We start from the raw sequence: 24,452 nt of genomic DNA on the forward strand, positions 1-24,452 counted from the left end.
TCATTATTTTTCATGTACAATTAAAACCAATTTTTCCACTTGCTGTCGACTGAAGATGACATCATCTGTGCTGAGGAAGTAGGTAACAACCAATCATGGCTGGTGAGTCACGATTGGTCGTTACCTACTTGTAAATGTGGGAAGTCATGACGGCATTCCATACGGCGCTTCAGCACTCACCCCGCCACCCGATTGGCAAATTCCACAATGTCGTCTTTTGTCCTTGGACCTTTGTAATTGTAGGCTAGGTCACTTTTCAATCTGTAAGGAGGACACAATTCCATCGTTTGGTCAAGTAAGCAGCAGGTATTGTTGATCCAGATGCAATGGGTCCCCCAAAAAAAATTGGGACCCTAACTTTGACCCATAAAGATTTGATAAAAACGTTGCAGTTTGTTTAAACAAGGCAAAAAAAAAAGCCAGAATTTGTCCTCATAAAAGGAAACAATCTGACTGGTAGACCTAAAATAATAAAACACTAATAATCATAAAATAAATCATTCTATTTCAGCAAAAATATTAGAATACAACATTTTCATATTCACAGGACATTTACACCTCTGCAAAATATGTTAAATATTTTTTGTAAAATAATCATTTGCACCTAACTTTTTTTTTTACATGACTAAATCTCAATTATTTTAATTATATCGGTAATCTTTCAATTTAATTTCATTTTTATTGTGATTTTTCTCTTTTTTTTTTTAAACCTGCATTTAACTGGAGCACATGAGCTAAAAAGAGCACCGTGCTGTGGAGTTTGTTTGGCTGCGGTTGCATCAGCCCACAGGGCTTAATGCTCTCGGGGGCTGTGGGGAAAAGGTTCAATCAGGTGGTTGGCGCGTGCGGGGGCGGGGGCCTACTCGAAACGGCACTTCCCCCAAAGGAGCACAATAAAAGCCCTACTGCGCTAACTTTACGTAAGAAATACCTTTTACACATGAACTGCACTTTAATACCTCAAGCCGAAAAAGCTAATTTCATGCGAACATTGTCGCTTGTGATTAAACGCATGTGGGGGTGTCGCGGTATTAGAATGAAGGGAACGTGTTGTGAGTAAGGTTTGTCTTGATTACGCCGCAGGCCCTCAGCAGCAGCAGCACGGCACGGCACGGCACAGTGTGTTGCGCTCCATCCTGAAGGACGCGTCTCTACAGACCCGACGGCCTCCAGGGGGAAAGACTCGAGAGGAACCCAGGACAAACTTCACCAAAGGCACTGAGTGCGCAGGGAAATTTGAAAAGGAACGCTTGGAGAGGAATGAGGGAAAATAAATATCAAAGCAGCTAGTGCTGGGTTTGGATTGAAATAGGAAATAATGACCAACCTAATTCTGGACATTATTACCTCCTTCACTGAAGAGCATAAATGCTTTCACAACAACTAGAAAAATGTATATTCTGTATATTTATTAGCCTTTACTGCTGGATGTGGAAGAAGGTCTAATCTGTCCAAAATGGTTCCTAATTTTATACCGTCTTGTCCACCCCCTTGAAATATATTATCATTTTGCCATCAATAACCCTTTCTCAGTCTCATTTTGGTGAAAATATATATATAATGGAAGAAAGCTGAAGTACATGCAAACTCCAAATCAAACCCAACAGATGTGCTAGCTAGCTAGCTAGCTACTTGAACGTGACAAATTCCCCAAAAGGTTTATTATACCTTGTAGAGCTGGAGCCTCAATTCTAGGTCTTGCTTTACCAACCAAAACCTCTTTGAGGGTTGGAGGATCAGCTACTAAATATGGAGTTTAAAAGATTCGATTATCACACCTCAGCTATGAAATGGATTTGGGCTTTGTTTGTTTTTTTACCCTTAGACCTGATCTCATCTTGTACACCACTCAAAATAAACAGTGTTCTTAGCTTCAAACCCGTTATGATATCGTTTTTTGACCAGTTTCACAGACAGACGATAAAAAGGATCATTTAGGTTATTGATCTTTTTTTCCCCTCCCAATACATCATGATTCCAAATAGCATTATTCACTTACAGTTTTATTGTGGGGTAACCGCGAACGCCAAACTCTGAGGCCATTCCTACCAAAGAAAAGAACAATCAGAAGACTCTTCCGTTTAGTTTATCGCTACTTGAAGACGGTGACTCACCCGAGTAAGCGGTGGCGTCCATCTTGCCGACGCGGACCGGCGACCCGGAGAGCTTCAACTCGGCGCCCACGTCGTGCCATACCGGCTCCAGTTTTTTACAGTAGCCGCACCACGGCGCGTAGAACTGAAGGCAACGCATTTACAAAAGTGACAACATGTTCCGGACCACCATTAGCCAATCAGACGCTGCGAGATCATGCTCAAACTTCGGGGTGATTTTAACATGAACTGTTTTTCCAAGTAAGAACTTCTTTTTTTTAAATCAAGAAAATAGAATACACATGATCAAAATAACTCATTTGATCAAGGACAACAAACCCATGTGAAAAGAAAATCTATTTGGTATCACTGAACCAATGATTACACACACTGTTAGCATAGCAGTGTGCAGGACATGCTAAATTTAAAAAATTGCTATAAAATTAAGAGGTATGTCTGAAAATATTTGGCCATTTAAAAAGACCCGGTTTTCCATTTCCATTTTCAAGAAGCATTTTGCCCATACTTTAACCAAAGGAAGACTTTTTTCATATTGTTTCCAATTCCACTTGAGTGTTTTTAGGACGGCTTCATCCCAAACTTCACACTACTGCTCGCATTAGATGCGTTTCCATCATTTCTGTAGACCCAAAAGAGACTGTGACTGTAACTTAAGCCCCCCAGGCTTTGCCCTCCATGCATGGCTTGTCATTGACGTGATCACAAACACAATATAACCCTCCGTTCAGCCCCGCCAGCCATTTCAACCAGGCCACGCCGCTACTTCCGCCAGAGATGAGCCCGGTGGCATCCGGCCTGGCATGGAGTTGCTTGTGCATGGATGTGTGTGTGCGTGCGTTGGAACTTACATCAACCAGCCAGATGTCATTCACTCGAGTCTCTTTAAATCTGCAGTAAAGCAAACACCTTGCTATTATCAAATATTACCCAAAATTACAAAGAATGAAAACAATAAGTTAACCTTATACTTGAAAGTTAGAGCTTACTTTATTGAAAATGTACTATATAGAAAGCCAATTTAAAAACATCCAGGAAATAAATGCTTGTAATTACATTTAGTCATGTAAACACACACACACAAAATCTCCTCTAAAATTCAATAATTTCACTTACGTGTCGTCAAGATCCTCCACAAAGGCAAGAACTTCCGAATTCATAAAGGCAAGAACTGCAGTGAGGAATAAGACAGATAAAAATCATATAACAGTTTTTTTGTATATGAGTTAGAAAATTTAACGGCAGCTCCTCCCATCCTGGTGGCAAACCTCCTGAATGCAGGAAAGCATCACCACCCAGGCTAAAGAAGCTAGCATCACCATCGGCATCATTTCGTACCCACACGTTCAACAAGAGCCGCTTTTCAGCCGAGAGCAGGTTGCGGTCACACACGCGAAGGGGTTTAAAGGAAAAGAATACGTTAAAAGAGCGAACGTACCTCCATAGAACAGGGAAGCTTTCAGTCCTGCCATCGCTTCGATTGGAAACAGCAAGCCGGAAATACAGCGGCTAAATGGAGTCGTTCTACGCATGCGCGTGGTGACGTCACAAATTGAAAAAAAGATGGAGCTGCTCTGCGCTTGCGCGTGGCCGCACATAAAAATAAAATGTTTACCTTTTTTTTTTTGTAACGTCGCATTTCCCAATTTACGTCCAATTCTTTAAAATTGTTTTTTTAATGTTCATTTTCATAAAATTAACATTTTTGCTTTGAATATGTAGTAACTTAACAGTGAAAGCTTTTCACATTAATCTGGAACTGATCAAATGAAATAAATATACATCTGCTAAAATGGTGGTGGCTGTATTTTACAGCTTGAATTTGGCATAAACGGAAAAAAATGGAAATAATAATAAAATTTAAAAAAATACCCAACCACTCCAAGCCACGACCACAAGATGGCGCTGGAAGAACATAAGCAATAGCTCATTGTTTGCTACAAGTCATTTTATTAAAAACATTTAAGAATTTTTACGTTTTAAGAAGCTGTTAAATATGCTTGAAATATATATTTTAATACTGTCAGAACACTTAACAGAAAATTCACAACATAAACATTCCTGCCATTATAGTCCTCATTAAACTGATCCTGGTTATTCACATTAAGAAAATAAAATGTTATAATTAAAGCTGTCTTATTATTCACTGAATTAATTTGGTCACCCAGCATTTCATATAATATGCAGCATGATATGGAGGCTCTTAACTTTTAAATCATGTCTTTCTGAAAAGGCAGAGCTCGAACACCAAAACTCCGTGAGAAGAACGAGTTGTACTTTCTCACTGGCTGAATGTCGATCATGACTGTGTTACTAAACACAACCACGCCGAGGCCTCGTGTGCCAACTTTGTGAATGCCTCGCTATTTGCAAGGGGGGGCACAATACTGGACGTGAGCTGTCGGGAGCCCACATGTGGTGTCTCCTGCTTTTGTGATTCAAGTGGCAAAAGTGGATTCAGTCGCACACAAAAAACACACACAAGTTTACAGTTTTCCATTTTGTCCGCGGTCATCGCTGATTGAAGGCACTAAAGGGAAGCAAAAGTGCGACCCTGTAATGGAAGGAGCCATACAATGTAAAAGAAATCAATTCTAATCATCTGTTTGCTTAATAGTATAAAGAGAGGCCAGCTTGTCGCCACCTCCCCTGCAGTGGACTCCCATGATCGGACCCTCAGTCAACTCACTGACCTCACAAGGCCTGTTGTCTTTTCTGATGATTCAGAGCGTCACATGACCCCAACTCACTCCTCTACTAACATTACAATCTAGGTGGAAACACAAACAGAAACAGACTTTCAGTCATTTAGCGCAGTGGACTAGTGGTTAAGCACATCTGCTTCACAGTTCTGCAGTGCGGTGTTCAAGTCTGACCTCTGGCCTTTGCATTTTCGCTCAGCACTTGCCTGGGTTTTTTCCAGGTACTCTGGCTTCATGTTAGGGTAACTGAAGACTAAACTGCCAAATAGGTAAAGTGAGCATGAGTGTGTCCCCCGCCTCTCGCCCCAAGTCAGCCAGCTCCAGCATTTTTGCAACCTTACTGAACAAGCATGAGAGAAAATAGATGGGGGTAATAAAAAAACAAAAACAATTCTTGACAATTCTTTCACGCTTTTGTGCAAATTCAGCTGCATAACATGAAATGTTGACGGGACCCCGAAGGGTTCCAGGTGGCACACCAGCATGGGTATGTTGTTTCAACACTTCCATGAGAAATAATCCATCGCCTTTAGCTGTCAAAGCCTCAACATCCGTCACGCAAATCCTCTTTGAGCGCTTGCATTAGGTGCCCCAAAATAAACAAAGATGGCAGAAAGGGCTTCCTAACGACTTATTGTAATCCCGTAGGGGGCTCCAGAGTAGGTGTTAGTTAAACTGCTGACTTGGAACTTTGGCGTGTCATTTAGCCTCGACGTCCTCCAGGATGGATGACTGGAAACGTCCAACTGGTGCCATCTCGCCGGTGCTTTCTCCATCCTTCAGCGCTTCAACACTTCCTGGGGAGAGGCGCGGCATGTCCGTCAAAGAGGCGAGCTCCTCATTCCAAAATGTCGGTCTCAAACGGGACCAGGTGGTAGTAGGACAGGTTGGTGACGTACGCCTCCGTTTCCCCGTCGCACACGTCCGACTGCATGGGCAAGAACTCAAGTCCGTCGTCATACCTGGCGGGAGAAGCGAAGCATGCATCAGTGCCAAATCGTTTGCGTGGACCACAACAAGGAAGTTGCTCGTCTCTTTTTGCTTCCCGTGCAGGGAAGGGAAGGAACTGCACCGGCAAACTTCCTGTTGAATTAAGGGGTGGAGAAGGAGGGTCTCGACTTTACATGACAAGGAGCTGCCACACTTCCAGTTCAGCAAATACGCCACATTCATGAGAGGGGGGGGGGGGGGGTCTCAGAGGGAAGTGGTCATTGTTCATTTAGAAATGTTTACCTTGGCATAACAAAACTATGTGAAAAGATAATAACAGAAAGAGAGAGAGAGCAGTAGATAGATACATAAAAAGATATTGATTATTAATGTTGCACCTACTAAGAAGAATACATTCAAGCCATAAAGCAGTACAAAAAACTTTTTTTTTTTTTTAACTCATTCACTCCCAGCCATTTTCACTGAAGCAACCCCCTTCGCTCCGAGCTGTTTTTCTGGATTTCGACTGATTTTGCAAGGCCCACACAATAATGTGTTCTATTGCTATAAAAACATGGAAACATGAAAACTGTTTTGCAGCAATTAGCATTAGAATATAGCTAAGTTTCATCATTATTCGCAAATCTGTTTAGAAATGTGGGTAAATGAGCTTGTTTGCAACATGGCCCTGGTTGATCTCTTATACTCTGCTGCCACCTGCTGGCCGTTATTGTCATAACTACCATTTCTTCAACCGTTCTTTGCAGTTGAGAGGCTGCATCAAAGCCTTCTGTGTGCTATAGCATAAAAAAACATAAGAAGCGTATAAATACGTCTTTGGGACACTTAAAATAGAACGCATTTATACGTTTTTGGGAGCAAACGAGTTCATAACGAAGGATAGCACTCCATAAAATAAATTTACAATTTGTAGTTCTGTTTACTTTGTTTACACCCCAAATTTCCAATGCATGCCTGCTGTTAAAATAATTTGCGTCCACTCACGTGTGCTCCACAGAGTCCGTGGACGAGGGTCTCTCCTTCTCGTCTGGCGGCTTGTGATCAAACACGATGGTTTCGGTATTCGCCAGGCAGAAGCCATTTGAGCGCATGATCTCTGGAAAGTATCAAAACGGGTGCGAATGAAATTTCACATGCAATCAAAGATGAAGTGCGGCACTTGAGGGGGATCATTACCCGAAATCTTGACCGGACTCTGGAAGCAGGGCTGGATTCTGTGCACCTTGTCGTTCCGCAGCAGCTGGTCCAGCGGCGAGCGCTCGAAAAAAGTCAGCATCACTTCGGATCTGGAATACTACGGACGCGCCGCGGAATGAGTGCAAAATTGAAAAGAAGGTTCCACGCACCGACAGTTGACTCACCTTGCTCGGCATGTTGATGGCGTTCTTCAACAGCCTTTCCACCTCGTTGAGCTTTTCCTCAATGTCGTTTGCTTCTTTGATTTTCTCCAGGCCTGAAAAGGCAGAATTGAGATTGAGATTTTTTTTTTAACTCTTTGACTGCCAAAAACGTTAAATAACGTTTAGTAAAATCCTAGGGAGGAGTGCCAAAGACGTTAAAAGACGTTTGTTTCAAAACAGAGGTGAAACTAACCATTTTCTATTGTTGATTACTGAAAAACGGAATAAGGTAGAAACAAACTTTTTTTTTCTGATGAAAGATGAGAGTCCAATCTTTCATTTGGTAGTATGTGTGTTTCCATAGTCCAAACACATAATTTTCTATGGACCTTGAAAGATCAGTCAAAATGCTTAAAATCGGCTGGCACCCACGGCATTCCTTTTCTGAAAACGTCTGGCAGTCAAAGAGTTAATGAGTTTGATTTGGAAGAACAACATTCAAATAGCCTATCTTTGTAAACTTTTCCCGAGGTTCCAAAAATTGTAGTCCACGCTAAAATAGGGTCAAGCCTGTGGGGCCGTTTTACAACAGTGGAAGTGGGGCGTGACGTCAACACGTTTGGCAAGAAACGTGTGGGCGACTCCCATGAGTGGTCAGCAACGCGTCATTTTAGGATGATGTAAACGTTCCCGCTGTGTGGAAGCAGTGAGTAAGAAGTCTTGACAACAAAGTTTGTGCTGCTGCTGAATCAACACCAACGAGACTCCACCCAAGCAGGAAATGCGAACTCGTAGGACTGTGTTGCGTGTTATCATTGCTAAATGATCTTTAAAAAAAAAAAAACACTTCTGGTTTCCTGCACTAACTTCCGGGCCACCGAAGTCCACCAACAATCGATTAAGAGAAGAGATTACGTTTGTCTAATCATCTAGGAAGTGGTTTTCATTTAGTATCATAAGAATTATCTTGTGAGAGCAGCAGTTGCCCACTTCCTGGAAAAGAGTGCAGACCTCCACCAAGGTCATACAAATGCTAATTTGGGTCATCGATGAATGGTAGGCCTACGCCCTCAAAACAAAAATCGCCTTAATGACGCAGGTAAAAAATAATGACTGCAACAGAACACAGTAGAGCGCAGAACTACGACAAAACTAAACAGTTGCCTATATACTTAATGTTAATTTCGTTAATGAAAACTAAATACAAATATTTTCGTTAACACTCATTTTTCACCGGACGAAAACTAGACGAGACTAGACTAAATTTAAAAAAATCATTAATAATATTATTATATAATAATATTAATAATAATAATAATAATATTTTTTGTCAACTAATAAAGACGAGACAAAAATGGATCTTACTTAATAAAGACTGAATTAAAATCTATGGACATTTTAGTTCGAAAATGATGATCCTGTCTCTGCTAATCTGTCACAATGACACGCCCCCTTTCAAATCTGCAGCTATGGAGTGCAACGTAACATTCACCCAACAGCTATAACATTCAAACAACGTTGATCCGACCGCTAACTAACGCTAGCTAACTTACTAGCTTGTAGCATGGAGTCATAAGAGCCACTTGTTGATACACTGTTAATTGTGTGTGACGTTATTTTAAGTCAAAAAAGATGAGAGAACATTTTATGTGAAGTCGTTTTAGATTAAATGGAAATAAATGTTCAATATTATCTGTGGACAAAAAATGTAAACTAAAATTAGACAAATAGAATTATGTTTTCTTAGACTGAAATGAAGAGTAAAATGCTGTACACAAAGTCAACTAAAAGTTGAGTAAACAAAAATGGGATGAGGTTGACTAACTACGATAAAAACTATCAAGTGTGCTTGAAATTGGACTAAAACTGAGACTAAATTAAAAAAAAATGGCTGATAAAATGAACACTACTACACACTGTACTACTGCAAAGCCTTCTGTGTGCTATAGCATAAAAAAAAATAAAACATAAGAAGCGTATAAATACGTCTTTGGGACACTTAAAATAGAACGCATTTATACGTTTTTGGGAGCAAACGAGTTCATAACGAAGGATAGCACTCCATAAAATAAATTTATAAATAAAGTTGAGTAAACAAAAATGGGATGAGGTTGACTAACTACGATAAAAACTATCAAGTGTGCTTGAAATTGGACTAAAACTGAGACTAAATTAAAAAAAAATGGCTGATAAAAACTACACACTGAACTAGTTGACTTGCTACTTCCTGGTTTGTGGAATACGACGTTTGTTGGTGGATGGAAATTCTGTTATTATTTGTTTGGCAGGCTACTTCCTGGTTCGTGGAACTGGTGTCATCCATCATGCTAACAATCTCTGCCAAGGCCCAAATGTCAAAGCTTCCTTCCTTGCAACAAAGTTAGCCGCCCGTTGGACAACAATCCGATGTAGTGCAGCGTCTCTAATTGGCAGCCATCAAAAGCGTGGACCTGATAAACACGCGTCGACATTTTGGACACTTGATCACGTCACCGCGAACCCTCCGCACTCTTCAACAAGCACTTTCTCGTCCATCCGCACGGAACGACCTCCCCGCTAATCCCTTGTCCAAACACGTTGAATATTCATCGTCGCCGTCATATCGATCCGTGCCAGGTGGCGGGACGCGACCCTTGTGGAACTGCGGCGTTCTTTTCACACGCCTGTGAGGAATCGCTTCCTGTCTGCGTGAGCACATGGAAGCTATGTAGCCGGCAGAGGCCGGCGTGGGGGGCTAAATATAGGAAATGCGGTCGTCTCGCTCGCTGGCTCGCATCGTGACATCAGAGTGCGCGACGCCTTCCTTGTTGCCTGGACGCTGAACAGACACAGGAAAACAGAGACGATCCAGGACGAGGATTCACTTTTGAACAAGAGGAAAGACGACCAAAGACACCCCGGGACACTCTTCCCTGTCCTGTCAACAACTTGTCCGCTATTTCCATGCAGCAGGAAGTAAAAAAACATTCCAAGCACAGCTGCAGGGATGTTTTTACAAATATTTGTCTGTCCGCACTGCAGACATCATTGCATTGAAACGGGCATTAAAAGCAGTGGTGAGAATGATCCAAGTACAAAAACTTTGTTACTATACATAAGTAGCATTTCAAAATAGGCCTGTTGCTTTTATGACGGGAAAATGACATGAATAGAGAGCGGCAACGTTAGCTGCGGTTGAGATTTTGATCTATTTTAATCTTGGAGTCTTATCAGGAGAAGAAAAAAAAAAAAGAGACAGAAAAATGGTCCCTAGCCTTATTTAGGAGATTTAGGGCTGCAGCTATCAAAACTTTTTTTTTTCGATGAATTGAGTATTCCAATAAGAATCAATGTTGCATTATGAAACGCAATATCATAAGCATGTGAAGTACAGGACAGGTATTATTTTTTGTCCACTTGGGGTCAGCACCCTCGCATTCTACTGCAGTTTATATGACTTTGAGTGTGTATGGCTTTGGAAAAAAAAAGCAGATGACTGTGCGGGGACAGATGTTATTGTGAGCTAATTTCGCTTACACTAGCTAGCGCTTGATTTGTATTTATGTTTACAGTAAGCACATGTCTTAAATGAGTACTTCCCATTTGAGTAACTTTAGTATACTTGTGAGTAAGTTATGTGACTGGCTAGCGTAACACACACTACTAAAGCATTAATAGCCAATGACCTTTGACCTATGTCTATAAAAACCCAATATAATGTTACCCCCCCGAGTCATTGAACAGACTTAAATAGCAGCATCTTTTGTGTGTGTTTGACACCAAAATGAAACCTGCATCACATGTTCATCCGCGGCCACCGACTGCAACAAAAGTCAATTTGTGGGTATTTTCCAGTAATAAATTAATCTTATTGCCTTCTGGTCCTAAAAAAATAAATAAAAAAATGATCATAAGCGTTAGACTCTGCTCTCATGCAGGCCTCAGGCGGTTGATGTGACATCTAAAAGTGGACTTTGGTCATTATTGACCCGTCCAAGCATGACAAAGAGTTTGAAAAAACAAGAAGTTGTGACTGACACGGTTGATTGTTTGTTTCCTTTTATGGGCCTGCATCATTTAAATGCTAAATTAAGATTATGACACTACCTGCAGGGATGGAAAATGTGCATGAAGCACTTTTAAAATGTACATGTTATTACATCTGATTTTGATTTATTGCAGTATAGTTAGATGGGGGTTTTTTTGCGTCACGTTTGCCAAAAGCTGAATGAAAGCATGTTGAGTGTTCTGAAGTTTAAAGAGGAAATAAAATGAATAGAGGAGTTGACTGATGGATCACATAGAAATGTGTTCCTTCGTTTAAAAAAAAAAAGGGGATGGAAATACATTTTCTAAAATATATTTCAATGAAAGAAAAAATGTTGTAAAATGTTTAAATGTTTTTTTGTGTGCAAATGGTCACTGAAAAATTACTCACAACAAGTAATTATGTAAAAAAATAAAATTTTCCAGTACAATTCTACCATGTCAGAACTTGTTTTTAGTCAAAAGTCTAAATGTTTTTATTCCCTTATTGATTTTTTATTTTATTTTATGCATTTTTTTTGTTTTATCTATAATTATGAGATACAGATTAATGATTTTTTTTTTTAACTGTGCAAGAAAAAAATGTTTGTCAAATGTCTATTTTTTTTTAAATTGATTATTAAAATTCACTTTTTTTGTTTTGACAATCACTCATTCACTGCCATTGACGTCTATGGACGTCAAAAATTTATTTTAACTATTTCTATTAGTTAAACATTTTTTCCACTTTTGTTAACGAGAGTATGAAAATGTAGAATTTTTTAAATTGTACATTTAGAACAGATATCAAATTTGTGATTAATCGTGAGTTAACTAGTCAAGGCATGTGATTAATTACAATTTTAAAAAAATTATCGCACAACGTCCCTAATTGTTTAATCTTTTCTTTTTGTTTTTTTTAATTTAGTCAGGCAATCAAATTTTTTAATTGTAATTAATCACATGACTTTAATAGTAAAAACATGTTAAACTAATAGAAATAGTTCAAATGAATTTTTGTTGTCTATAGCCGTCAATGGCAGTGAATGAGTTAAAATTTTGTTTTGTTTTTTATTATGCATATATATCGTATTTTTGTCCACATTCTAAAATGTCCAATAAAAAAAAAATTCAGGGGGGAAAAAAAAATCGTCATTATAGAAAGTTCTTTGACACGCTTTAGTAGCCTACTTGTGTCTTAAACATGAGGAGACTTGGTGAAAAGAATGAAAACTATTTGTGGAAAATATAGTGCAAAAGATCCAAGGGGCTCTTCCAGTCACAACCCCCAAAATCCCACGTAACGCCCCACGCGTCCCGAAAGCCCACTCGAACGCCTTTTCCACTAGACCCCCCCCCCCCCACCCCCCACCCCGACCGACCTTCGGCGAGGGGCGAGGCGGTCAGGTCTCCGCTGTCCTCCGGGAACGAGTCGTTGAGGCGCCGAAACAGTCGTCCGAGGTCCGAGTAGCTGCGGTGCAAGTAGAGCACATTCCTGTCCGACCACTCGGTGCGAATCTCGAAGAAGTCCTCCTCGTCGCCCCGCGGGCTGATGAGCAGCCTGCGGACGCCGTTGACCCAGCAGTCCCGCACGAACATGTTGACCAGCGACGTGCCCTCGAACACGGCCGAAGCCATGTCGCTCCTCAGTCCGGCATGCCGAGCCGCGGCGGGCGGGCGGGCGGGCGAGGGACACTTTTGGGCTGGACTTTTTTTCTTTCTTTTTGGTCGTAGTTTGGAGCTGCTGGCGATGTGGCGAAGCTCGGCCCAGCAGAATGAAGTCAAACGTGGCGTGATTGAGGAGGGAGTGAAACGAGAGTATGACTATGGAAGTCATTGCAAGTCATAGATAACGCCCATTTGGCAAAAAGGGGGGGGGGGGGGGGAGAAAAGAAAAACACTCACGATTGTTGCTTCTTCTTGATCATGTTATGAAACAATTAAAAAAATATATATATATATGAGAAAAAAAAATTAAATATATTTTGAACATTTTTTTTTTAATGGACACATATATATTACATTCATAATTTATTCACCCACATGTACTCTTAATTTTTTTCTGCATTTTTTCTCCATTTTCTTCAGTTTTCCTCACTGAGCTCCCCCATTTCTTGCTAAACAACAGCTCATTATTATGCAAAGAATGCTAGGGGGCCCCGCAAAACACCATCTTCTCATTTATAATCAAAGGGCAGTGCTTTTAAGTTGCATTTAGTCCAAATACTGACTCAACATTTTCCAAGCAGCAAGAAAACAAATGATATGTTATGATGTCCTGACTACAGTCATTAAATGTTATTTACATTAAACAGCACTTTTCTCGGACAATGGGAGCACATTGAGAAAAACACTAAGAGAATAAAACATTGAAACAAATGCAGAAAACAGGAGTAGAATTTCAATGTTCAAGCATTTCCAGCATGCTAAACTATGTTTTTATGAAGCCACCGGCAAAATAAAACAGCACATGAAAAGATACATTGTGAATATGACATTTGCATGCAAAATTCTATTTTGTTAGAAGAAATTTTGCTGGAGTGTAAACCACAAAATAATTTCATGTTATTGCAAAGTCAGTCATAAAACAGCATAATACTAATACATAATAATAATAATAATAATAATAATAATAATAATACTTTTCAGCTGTTCTAATAGGCTTTTCCTGGCATTTTTGTTGTCGTATCCTAAAGCACATCCACGAACAGCTTGCTGACATCCTTTCAAAATAGATTAAAAGGCCTTCAGGCTTCAGCCAGAAAGCAAAAGAAAAAAAAAAGTCAGGAAAAGCTTACTAGAACAGCTGAACTGTAGGATGATTTCCATTTAACAAGAGTTTGAATAGGATTGTTCAATTCTGAAGACAGTCACATCCAAGTTGTAGGAATGTGTGCACATTTGTGCATAATTGTAATTTTTTAATACATGATCTTCAATAATTTGTTCTGACAAAATTCTGACTGGGGGGTGCAGACTTTTTATATGCACTATATGATTCAAGGATATGATTTTGTGACAATTGCAGCCTCGGTGTTCCCACACATGCCCGCCTCTCCGTAATAACGGCATGCATCTGCACCGTTGGACCACATTTTGCACACTCGGCACATTTTCCCGCCTGCACGCCGCAAACGTTGGGAATGGAAAAAACGAGGTCCAATACGCGAACATTTGATTGAAAGCAAGAGTTTCGAATATTTTCACTCGGTGTGATTCAGCAGAATTCCAAACCACTGCTTGCTATATTGTTTTATCAACTTAAAGCAGAATATGAGGCATATTATTCGTCTAATAGTATTACATGAACAGTAAGCCCTCAAAAGGATTTTTTTTTTTTTTACGTGTCCTAATGGATGAAAGCCCTCAAAACAAACCTTGCATGCTCAAATGCAAAGTTGACAGGGGGTCCAAGAAGTAAGTACTTGATGGCACAGTGGACAATGGTGAGGAGCAGGAGGAGGAAGAAAACAGACGTTGTCCTTTTCAGTGAGCATCTGCTGCACCTCCCGTTTTACGACCTCATCCTCATTGTAGCTCCCGCATCTGCTGGCTTTTTGGGGTTAAAAGACGTAAATCAGATGTTTAATGTCCTTTTCACATATTTGGCCTTGCGTACTCTTTGTGATATGGACTCAAAACATTAAAACCGACTATTTTCATCTCTCTATCCTAATCGAATGTAAATTTGCATTAGCGCGCCCTGGTGGAGAAAGCCATGTCGTGCAATAGCATTGAGCCGCCTCTACGCCAGGAGGCGCTTGTCGTCGTTTTGCTGTTTATTGTCAAAGAAGAAGAAGAGGTCCTTCGGTTGTGGAAAATGGCCGACGTCGAAATGGATATCGCGTCGAGAAGAATGAATAATTTCAACGAGCACGTGTAAGTCTTTTACTTTAGCCACGTGCGTTCATATTTATAACTTTTTATCAGATGCGGGCATATTTCTGATTAAAACCGGAGTTGACTGGCAGGTTAAACAGCGCAACGTCAGTCGTGTTGTTAGGGTAAGACTGCTGCCAAGATTGGCTAATGTTCTTAGCTTAGCTCCGGTAGCATTAAGTTTGCCTAAACGTCAAGCAGACGTTGATATAAACATTCCCCGTGTTGCACCCACGTCACTGCGGCGTGTGCGTGGATTGCGCGAAATGAATTCAAGCTTGCATATTTAATTGTCAAAATGCGGTAGTGTCGTTAAAACGTATCCGGCAATGTAGCCTAACTTTGCTAAAATGGGTTAGCATTTGGGGGCCAATGCTGGAAATCAATTTTGGAACCGGGAAGTTGAATATGTTCGCCAACAGCAGCACCAGAACTTCTATGACCCTTTCATCACTTTTTCTTTTCACGTTTTTTTCTGCTTTAAATAATCATCACCGGTTGTCCTGCTAAATTAGTCGTCTGGAAAACTGACGTTCACTCAATGTTCACCCTTGAGCTTCACATGGTTTCAATAAACGGAGAAATTAATCATTCATCTGATTTTAAAAAATGCTGATTTTTGTGTTTGTTGTAGTAATAAAAGAAATAATGCAAGGTCAAGCGCCAGCCAGATAATTAAGATAGTGCAGCATATTGTGCTGGGGGAAAAAAAGAGCCTCCTTCCGGTTGCTAATGGTTACGTGTGTGTGTTTGTTTGTGAGTAAGTGAAGGATTAGTTATCAGCCAATAATACTTCCTCAAGCTAGATCTAGGTCTACTAGTTAAGACTCTTGATCATTTATGCAAAAGCAAAAAGAGAATCTAGCCTTATTTAGTCAGTACTGTTTTAAAAGGTTTTGTAATGCAAAATGTGAATTAATGTTGGCACCTTTTTTGAATTCAGTGTTGTTTTTTTGTGGTTTAATGAACAGGAAACAGGACATGGAAAGCCATGAGAGAAGTGGCAATGAGGACAGTGGAGACGTGTCTGAGGAAGAGGAGGAAGAAGAGGTAGCTACGTCATGGTTGTCATCCACGCCTTACATTCCTACTGTTACTATTATTATTATTAGCAAGTACAGTGAACCCAGTAAATGGGGGATATGTTTCAAACTGGCACATAAAACAAAAGAATAAAAATGTCAATGGCGCGTTCTCGCTTCCAGGGGGAGGCCGAGGCCGAGGCCGAGACCAACGGCGAGAAGCCTGAGGAGGTCGCCAAGCAGCAAAGCAGTGGCGGCAGCGGAAAACACAAGAGGAAAAAACACAAGCATCGCAGCAAGCACAAAAAACACAAGCACGCCACGGAGGAGGACAAGGAGCGCAAGCGTAAGCATCGCCACAAACACAGGAAACACAAGCGCAACAAGGAGGGCGCCTCCCCCTCCTCCACCGCCGCTGCCGCCGCCGCCATTCTCGCCTCGTCCGCCCACAAGAAAGGCGAAAGCTCGCCGTCCTCGGGCAACCCTGGCCTGGATGACCGGGCGCTGCTGGAGGACCTGGAGAAGCAGAGGGCCATGATCAAAGCCGAGCTGGACAGCCAGCTGATGGAGGGCAAAGTCCAGTCGGGAATGGGCCTCATCTTGCAGGGTTACAACTCGGGCTCGGAAGAGGACGGAGGAGATGCCCGCGTTAGAAACGGGGAGCAGCGCCAGAGGGGCACCTCAGGGAAAGTCATCTCCCCCCGTGCAGCGGGAGGTGGCAAATCCAGACGGGACTCCACAGAGGGCAGCAGGACCGCCTCCAAGCGCCACAGCCCCAGCAAGAATACGGAACGGCCCGCCAAGGATTCCAGGCAGGACAAGGTGAGCAAAAGCGGCAAGGACGCTAGCGGTAAGGACAGAGGCCGCGTTAGAAGCGCCTCAAAGGAGAGGAAACATTCAGACGCCACTGACAAGTCCAAGGAGAGGAGCAGGAAGTCGCCCTCGGAGCAGAAAAGCGGCCGAGCCGAGAAGCAACGCCCCTCGCCGCATCGGGACGAGCGGCAGGCTCAGGAAAAAGCGCGGCCGCGATCCCGGTCGCCCGGGCGAGAGCGGCCCGGTCGCGCAGACTCCGAGCGAGACAAAAGACCCACCAAGTCGCCGTCCAAGGACGCGTCGTCCGGCAAGGAGAACCGCTCGCCGCACCGACGGCCGCAGCACAGCCCTGTGAGGAAGCGCAGCGCCTCGCCCCGCCTCAGAGATGTGCGCCACGCCTCGGCCGGCACCGCCGACCGCACCAGAGCCAGGTCGCCGCCGCCGCCCAGAAGGGGCCGCTCGCCGGACGCTCGGAGGAGAGAAGCTGAGCGGCAAGAGTCGCCTGTCAGGTGTGTGGACAGGCTCGGATTTCATTTTCTGCGGTAGGGACGGACCGGTGCCGCCAATAGTAAAAATCTGCTAGTAACTAAAATGAGATTTATAATGCGACTTTTGGCTTTTCTGGTCAGGGTTTGCCCCACAGAGAGTCACTCGAACGATTAGTTTGGCACAGTTTTTACTGGGTGTCCTTCTTCTGTACATACTTGGGAATGGACATTATGACCTTAAAATCAAATCTGATAATAAAAAATAAAAAAATCCCCCCAAAACTCTGTGAATTGCTCAAACAAACATTTTGACTGTCCTTCTTAAGCGTCTCGCTTCGATGCCCACGCAGGAAACGGCTTCGAGCGGAACCCGGGTCAGGACGAGACCGCTCGCGAGACAACAGCCCCCCGGCCTCCTCGCGTCGCCGGGTGAGCCGCTCGCCGCTCAGGCGGCGCTCCCCGTCTCCGCGCCGGCGCTCCCCTCGCAGACGGAGCCGCTCGCCGCTGGTACACAGGTGATGATGATGATGAAGATGACAAAGGAGAAGTTTCTACCTTAAACAAGTTGTTGTCTTGCTCTTCCTGACTTCGTCTGTCCCGGTCATCAGGTCCGGCGATCGAGACCGCTACGGGAGGCTCCGGCAGTACCGGCGCTCCATGTCGCGAGAACGCGACAGGAGACGACGACGCAGCAGAGACGAAGACAAGTTCAAGGGAAGCCTCTCGGAGGGCATGAAGGTCGACCAGGAGTCCTCAGAAGAAGACGTGTGAGTCTTCATCTCCATTAAGATGTCTGCATTCGTCTTTCCCAAAACTTTATTGAGATTGACATTAGAAAAATCTTATTGCGCACCACCAACAATAACACAAAGTATTGTCAGGTTGGATGATTTTGATGGCGAGGAGGTGGACGAAGAGGCCTTGATTGAGCAACGCCGACAGCAACGAATGGCCATCGTGCAGGTCTGTCCGTCTCTCGCGCCGACGTCGTCACTCGAGTGGGCCGGCTTAACGTTTGCGTGACGCTGTGTCAGAAATACAAGGCGGCGAGCGAGGACGCCAACATGGTGTCGGAGCCCAGCAGCCCGCAGAGCAGCACGCGCAGCCGCTCGCCGTCGCCCGACGACATCCTGGAGCGCGTGGCCGCCGACGTCAAGGAGTACGAGCGCGAGAACCTCAACACCTTCGAGGCCAACGTCAAAGCCAAGCAAAACCTCATCGCCCAGGAGAAGGACGGTAAGGGTTGTTGGTTTGATTCCGCTTAAGTCCCGCCAGTCTGATCAGGCCGTGAGCATTTTCATAACTCTTCTCTAACCCTAAACACACTGCACCGATTTTCATTCTGCCCTTTTTACCCGCCGGCCGCACGCACTCAACCGCTCTCTCGCATTCTGTCTCTCGCTGTCCTCAGCGGCCAACCCGAAGAAGCCGTCGGCGCCCGACATGTTCACCGAGTCGGACGATATGTTCGCCGCAGACTTCGATGTAAGCCCATCACAGCCGGGGGTGGGAAATTTTCCATTTTCACGGCAAGTGAAGATGGTGACTTTTGGACTGTTTTCCAGAGCGCGCGAATGAGAGCCTGCGGAGTGGGCAAGGACTTCAAGGAGAACCCCAACCTCAGGGACAACTGGACCGACGCCGAGGGCTACTACAGTAAGCGGCGTTGACACTTGAGCGCATTCCAAGTGGCTCTCCCATCGCTAACATTCCGCCGGCCGTCTCCCAAGGGGTCAACATCGGCGAGACGCTGGACAAGCGCTACGACGTCTACGGCTACACGGGCCAGGGCGTGTTCAGCAACGTGATCCGAGCCCGTGACACCGCCAGGGCCGGCCAGGAGGTGGCGGTCAAGATCATACGCAACAACGAGCTCATGTATGGCCAATATGTTCTATTTTAAATATTACTTTGCACCCAAAGACGTTTTTATGCGAGAGCATACAGAAGGCTTTGATGCCGCCTCTGAACTGCAGAGAAGGGTGAAGCAATGGTTGTTATTACAAAAGACGACCAGCAGGTGGCAGCAGAGTATAAGAGATCAAGCTGGGCCATGTTGCAACAAGCTCCTTACCCGTGTGTTTTCAACGGCAGGCAGAAGACGGGCTTGAAGGAGTTGGAATTCCTCAAGAAGCTCAACGACGCCGACCCCGACGACAAGTTCCACTGCCTGCGTCTCTTCCGACACTTCTACCACAAGCAGCATCTGTGCTTGGTCTTTGAGCCGCTCAGGTACACAACACACAGGCGCGAGAAATTCGCCTTCCCTTCGCCGGCCTCTCACGCTTTTCTCCCCTCGTGGTCGAACCAGCATGAACCTGCGCGAGGTGCTGAAGAAGTACGGCAAGGACGTTGGGCTGCACATCAAGGCCGTGCGCTCGTACAGTCAGCAGCTCTTCTTGGCCCTCAAGCTGCTCAAGAGATGCAACATCCTGCACGCCGACATCAAGCCTGACAACATCCTGGTAACGACACGCTCGCGCTTGCCTCGCAAAATCACAGCCGGTCAAATGGTGTCCATTTCTAAACTTGAAACATTTATTCACATTAGCTTTCATTGAAATTGACAATTATTTAAAGTCTCTTAAAGGGACACTTGATTCATTGAGAGATTTTCAGCAGCAAAAAAAGGTTATAACTTCATTATTTTTCATGTACAACTAATACCTTTAAAAACTATTTTTTCCACTTTCGATCGACTGAAGATGACATCACCTGTGCTGAGGAAGTAGGTAACAACCAATCATGGCTCAGTTTGCTGACCAAACCCAGAAAACAGGTGAGCCGTGATTGGTCGTTACCTACTTCCTCAGCACAGGTGATGTCATCTTCAGTCGACAGCAAGTGGAAAAGCACAAGAAAAATAATGACATCAAATTCATTTTGGACAAAATAATAACTTTTTACTGCTGAAAAGTATCCCTTTAAGTTTGTAACAAATCCGATTTGTCATTTGATAATTAATTTCCATGCAGAATTATTTTAAAAAATACCTCTTGGAGCTACTTGAATGTTATTGTGTTTTTTTCCCCCCTGTTTATAATTTTATTTTATTTTTTTTTCATTTTATTAAGGGATTTATGTAACTTGGATTGACTGATATATGAATGTTAAAAAATCACAGTCATCACAAGAATTCCTTTTTTTATCGTTTATCCTCAGGTGAACGAGTCCAAGACCATCTTGAAGCTTTGCGACTTCGGCTCGGCGTCGCACGTGGCCGACAACGACATCACGCCGTACCTGGTCAGCAGGTTCTACCGAGCGCCGGAGATCAGTGAGTTCTCTTTCGGATTTTAGCTTCTTTCAAAAAAAATTTTTTTTTTAAAAAATTAAATCAATAAATGCTTGGCTCATCGCCAGTCATCGGCAAACCGTACGACTACGGCATCGACATGTGGTCGGTGGGCTGCACGCTCTACGAGCTCTACACGGGCAAGATCCTCTTCCCGGGATCCTCCAACAATCACATGATCAAACTGGCCATGGACGTCAAGGGCAAAATGCCCAACAAGGTAGGTGGCCCCTCCCACGTCTTGCATCATCATCATCATCACGAAAGCAAACTGATGCAACGACGCTGCCGCCGCTGCTGCTCTTTCCTCAGATGATCCGCAAAGGATTGTTCAAAGACCAACACTTCGACCAGAACCTCAACTTCCTCTACATCGAAGTGGACAAAGTCACGGAAAGGGTCAGACACGCTCGCCAGACCCTCAAATGATCCAAATCCGAACAGAAGGAACACGCGCCTCAAACGTCACAATTGCACTCGCAACCAAATTAAAAAGTGCAAATATCAATAAGATGGCAGAAATGAAAACAAAAACACCGTTTACACTTTGAAGTCAATCATGCAAATAATATGAAACGTACACAAAGATGAAATGCAAAAAAAAAAACGTGAACATGTTTTTTTTTGTAGACTAAAAAGTAAAACAAGAGTAAGAACATTTTTGTATTTCGGTAACAGCAAAAAAAAAAAAAAATCATAATGTAAAGGACAATAATTAAAATTTAAGTTTTTGGGGGGAGTGACCAAAAGGTATATTATACAAAATAAACACCTAATATAAATAAAGCATTTTTAATATTTATTTAGTTTGTAGAGAAATAAGAACATATTTAAAGTCAATAACTGTGAGCTTTTTTTTTTTATGTGTTGCAGGAGAAGGTGACGGTGATGAGCACCATCAACCCCACCAAAGACCTGCTGGGCGACATGATCGGCGGCCAGCGTCTTCCCGAGGAGCAGCGCAAGAAGGTGATGCAGCTAAAGGACCTCCTGGACGCCACCCTCATGCTGGACCCCGCCAAGCGCATCAGCATCAACCAGGCCCTGCAGCATCCCTTCATCCAGGAGAAGATCTGATTCGTCCCCCTTCACTTGTAAATAGCGCACGCTAGATTACCTTTTTTTTTTCCTTCTTCTTTTTTTAAATAAAAAAAAAAACAAATCAAAGCGGCACGGTCTTTGTAAACTTCCACAATGATGCTTTAAGTTAAGTGGCATGAGACCAGTGTAAATAGTGGACGTCGACGTGCATGCTTTCAAACGTTCCGTGTACAAATGAAATGGTGACTTGGGAAGGAAGAATCTGTTTTGTTTTTGTCCTCTTTTTTTCTTTTTAAGCACTGTGGTGTGATTGAGGCTCCTTAAGTGCCTCCTCCTCCTCCTCCTCCCGTGACACCCGACCGACCACTTTCCACCCCTCCTCCTCCTCCTGTACATAGACTGCCCTCATCATCAATTTTTGGTTCCCCGCTCACAAATGGATGATTTGGTCTAATCTTGTGATTTCAATGAACTTCAGTAGTTGCTGCCCACAGAGCACCTTCAATATACTTTTTAGTAATAAAAATGTTTCCTATTACCAAACCTTGCTTGTCTTTATTTTACGCACACCTTCAATATTAAATATGGATCTCCCAAAATAATAGCAATACATGAAAATAGTCTGATTAAAAGCTTGAAGAGTTGTATTTTCATGGCAGAGAATATCTTTCAAATTGTATGCTTTATATTTTAATATTTTTAAATAGATGAATGTCTAGTATTTCATCTTTTTTTTTTTTTTAAAGATACATTTAAAATACATTTTTGAAATAAAGTAGTTTTGTACACACATGTAATTTCATGAGTTATGACTAAAATGACCACACGGTGGCGTCATAGGCACGATGAAGTCCGGTACTGCACAAATTGTCTTGATCGATTTCCTGTCAATTGACTTTTTTTTTCTTTAACATTATGGCCAATATTGTCTTTCTATATTTTTAAATAAACTGCATATATTGCAATGTACAAAAACTCACTTTAAATCCTGCATTAACAAGCATAATTTTCAAAATAATTCTGAGAATATTACAACATTCTATTATCGCAAAACTGTATTATCAAATTTGAAAATATATGCTTAAAACCTTACAATTCTGCATTGACATTCATAATTAAATAATGTGATAGTGTAATATAAGCCATTAAAGTTGAAGTTGTCCACAATATGTCACAATCTCCCAAAAATAATAGCAATATAAAGCGGTCTGATTAAAAGCTCGAAGCGTGGTACTTTCTTTCCATGGCCGAGAATATATTCTTTATATTAAAGCAGCAAAATGGAACTTTTTCCCCCAAAACAACTTTACAATAAGATTTTTATTTGACCATTTATGACTGAAATGCCTTCTAATTAGTAGATTAACACTGTTCACAATGGGTACTCCTGCAAGCCTCTGGCCAATAGTTTTCAGACTGAATTCGGGTTAGAATTTCACGCGCCCATTCTGCGGATGTGACGTATTATGTGCGTGGTGTGTATGTGAAGAACGGTATGAGCAGTTTCATTTTTCGTCAGCAGGTGGCAGTAGCGATTCGGAATGAAATATTCTACATTCAAGGGCTTTAAGATGTTTTAAAATATACATTTTATGTATATTTCAACTGTATGTTTCAGTATTTAGTTTAACATGTTTAAACAGTCTAGTATTTCCTTTCTTTTAAAGATACATTTAAAATAGTTTTGTACACACACGTCATTTCATGAGTTATGACTCAAATGACCACACGGTGGCGTCATAGGCACGACGAAGTCAGGTACTGCACAAATCAGTGACGTGAGTGAGCTCTCGGTTTGGGTAGGCAGGCAGTCGCAAATTGAGACGCACGCACCAATTGCAAATGTGTGTGTCGGCAGACGAGTGGACAACGTATCCTACGGTGACCATATTTTCATTTCCAGAGAAAGAGGACACTCAGCCTGACCTCGAGATACTTGATACTCAGATACAAGATGCCATACATTCAAACTATTTGCTCCACAATCTTTTTTTTTTTTTTTAACTTGGAGCGGGGTTCGTACCCATCGCATCCGGTGCAGCTCAACACTTGCCACTCAGCTAAAGTTCTCTGCTTAGCAGTCTGCCAGCCACAGTAAACGTTGCAGTGCACTATTTGCCGCACAACGAAAAAACGGACAATTTCAAACCTGCCCGGACACCCGGAAATAATGTAATAAAGTGAATATCTCCCTGTAAAACAACCCAACTCCTCACAAAATCAAGCTAGCAATAGCAATGCCAAACACCACGCAAAGCGAAACAAGACAGTTAATCGAAGCACATTCACAACGCCAATCTTTCCTTTTGCACCAAAGTACGAATAATTCTTTGTCCCTTACTTTGCTGAAGATCCGGTAGGTAATGCGTTGGTCTCCCCATCCTTCAAAAGCTGACGTTTTCCATCAAAAGAAAGGCGTGAAAATTGTTTGAAATTCTCCAGAGTGGCGTCATCTTACCGCTTTGCTTTGCACTAAGTGTGTTTTGAATTCACGAATGCACAGTGCGAACGTACGCTCATAAGAATAATCCAGCGACGTAAAAAGGCTGCGTAGCGAGCGGCCTGTTTACGTAAAGGACTTTTCTACTGGGAAACTGACTACGCATGCGCGAACGCACGTCGCTACGGAAAAGCACAGTAGCGGTGTGCCTTCAGGGGGATCATTTTTGCAGCATTTTTGCCTGCAGGCCAGACGAAGTAATGACATTTTTAATTGAGGTATGAAAATCACCAAATGTTGTCACTTTTAAACCTATAGGTAGTGTAGGCTTTCTGAAATGAAATAAATAATTTAAATAAACAGAA

General features: G+C 42.6%; 3 protein-coding genes across 5 annotated transcripts in view; 1 reads left to right on the plus strand and 2 right to left on the minus strand.

Moving 5' to 3' along the window:
* The window catches only part of tmx3b (thioredoxin related transmembrane protein 3b), a 79,823-nt gene extending 76,180 nt beyond the window's left edge, over window positions 1–3,643 (minus strand). For 2 of the 3 annotated variants that reach the window (XM_077554795.1, XM_077554796.1), the window contains exons 1-6: window positions 3,550–3,621; window positions 3,228–3,282; window positions 2,963–3,002; window positions 2,115–2,238; window positions 2,000–2,045; window positions 181–261 (exon numbers count right to left, since the gene is read on the minus strand). In XM_077554795.1, coding sequence (XP_077410921.1) covers window positions 181–261; window positions 2,000–2,045; window positions 2,115–2,238; window positions 2,963–3,002; window positions 3,228–3,282; window positions 3,550–3,583 — 380 coding nt within the window. In that variant the 5' untranslated portion in view covers window positions 3,584–3,621. Of the gene's footprint in view, window positions 1–180; window positions 262–1,999; window positions 2,046–2,114; window positions 2,239–2,962; window positions 3,003–3,227; window positions 3,283–3,549 lie in introns of all 3 variants that reach the window. The other variant, XM_077554794.1, reaches the window with a different exon arrangement.
* Window positions 3,644–4,038: 395 nt separating this feature from the next.
* pxdc1b (PX domain containing 1b) lies at window positions 4,039–24,085 on the minus strand. Its single transcript, XM_077554797.1, has 6 exons — window positions 23,989–24,085; window positions 12,492–12,933; window positions 7,126–7,217; window positions 6,941–7,058; window positions 6,749–6,860; window positions 4,039–5,775 (listed from the first exon to the last, which is right to left on the minus strand). Exons 2-6 carry the CDS (start codon window positions 12,745–12,747, stop codon window positions 5,652–5,654), a joined length of 702 nt encoding a protein of 233 aa, XP_077410923.1. The 5' UTR covers window positions 12,748–12,933; window positions 23,989–24,085; the 3' UTR covers window positions 4,039–5,651.
* prpf4bb (pre-mRNA processing factor 4Bb) lies at window positions 14,897–22,190 on the plus strand. The gene is made up of 16 exons (XM_077554788.1): window positions 14,897–14,988; window positions 15,960–16,038; window positions 16,194–17,332; window positions 17,662–17,826; window positions 17,920–18,078; window positions 18,193–18,274; window positions 18,346–18,547; window positions 18,723–18,796; window positions 18,877–18,967; window positions 19,042–19,189; window positions 19,406–19,543; window positions 19,623–19,776; window positions 20,474–20,588; window positions 20,675–20,826; window positions 20,919–21,005; window positions 21,480–22,190. Exons 1-16 carry the CDS (start codon window positions 14,930–14,932, stop codon window positions 21,681–21,683), a joined length of 3,048 nt encoding a protein of 1,015 aa, XP_077410914.1. The 5' UTR covers window positions 14,897–14,929; the 3' UTR covers window positions 21,684–22,190.
* Window positions 24,086–24,452: the final 367 nt, after the last annotated feature.

Source organism: Vanacampus margaritifer, chromosome 20 (assembly GCF_051991255.1).
Source record: "Vanacampus margaritifer isolate UIUO_Vmar chromosome 20, RoL_Vmar_1.0, whole genome shotgun sequence".
In the NCBI taxonomy this organism is placed as follows: Eukaryota; Metazoa; Chordata; class Actinopteri; order Syngnathiformes; family Syngnathidae; genus Vanacampus; species Vanacampus margaritifer.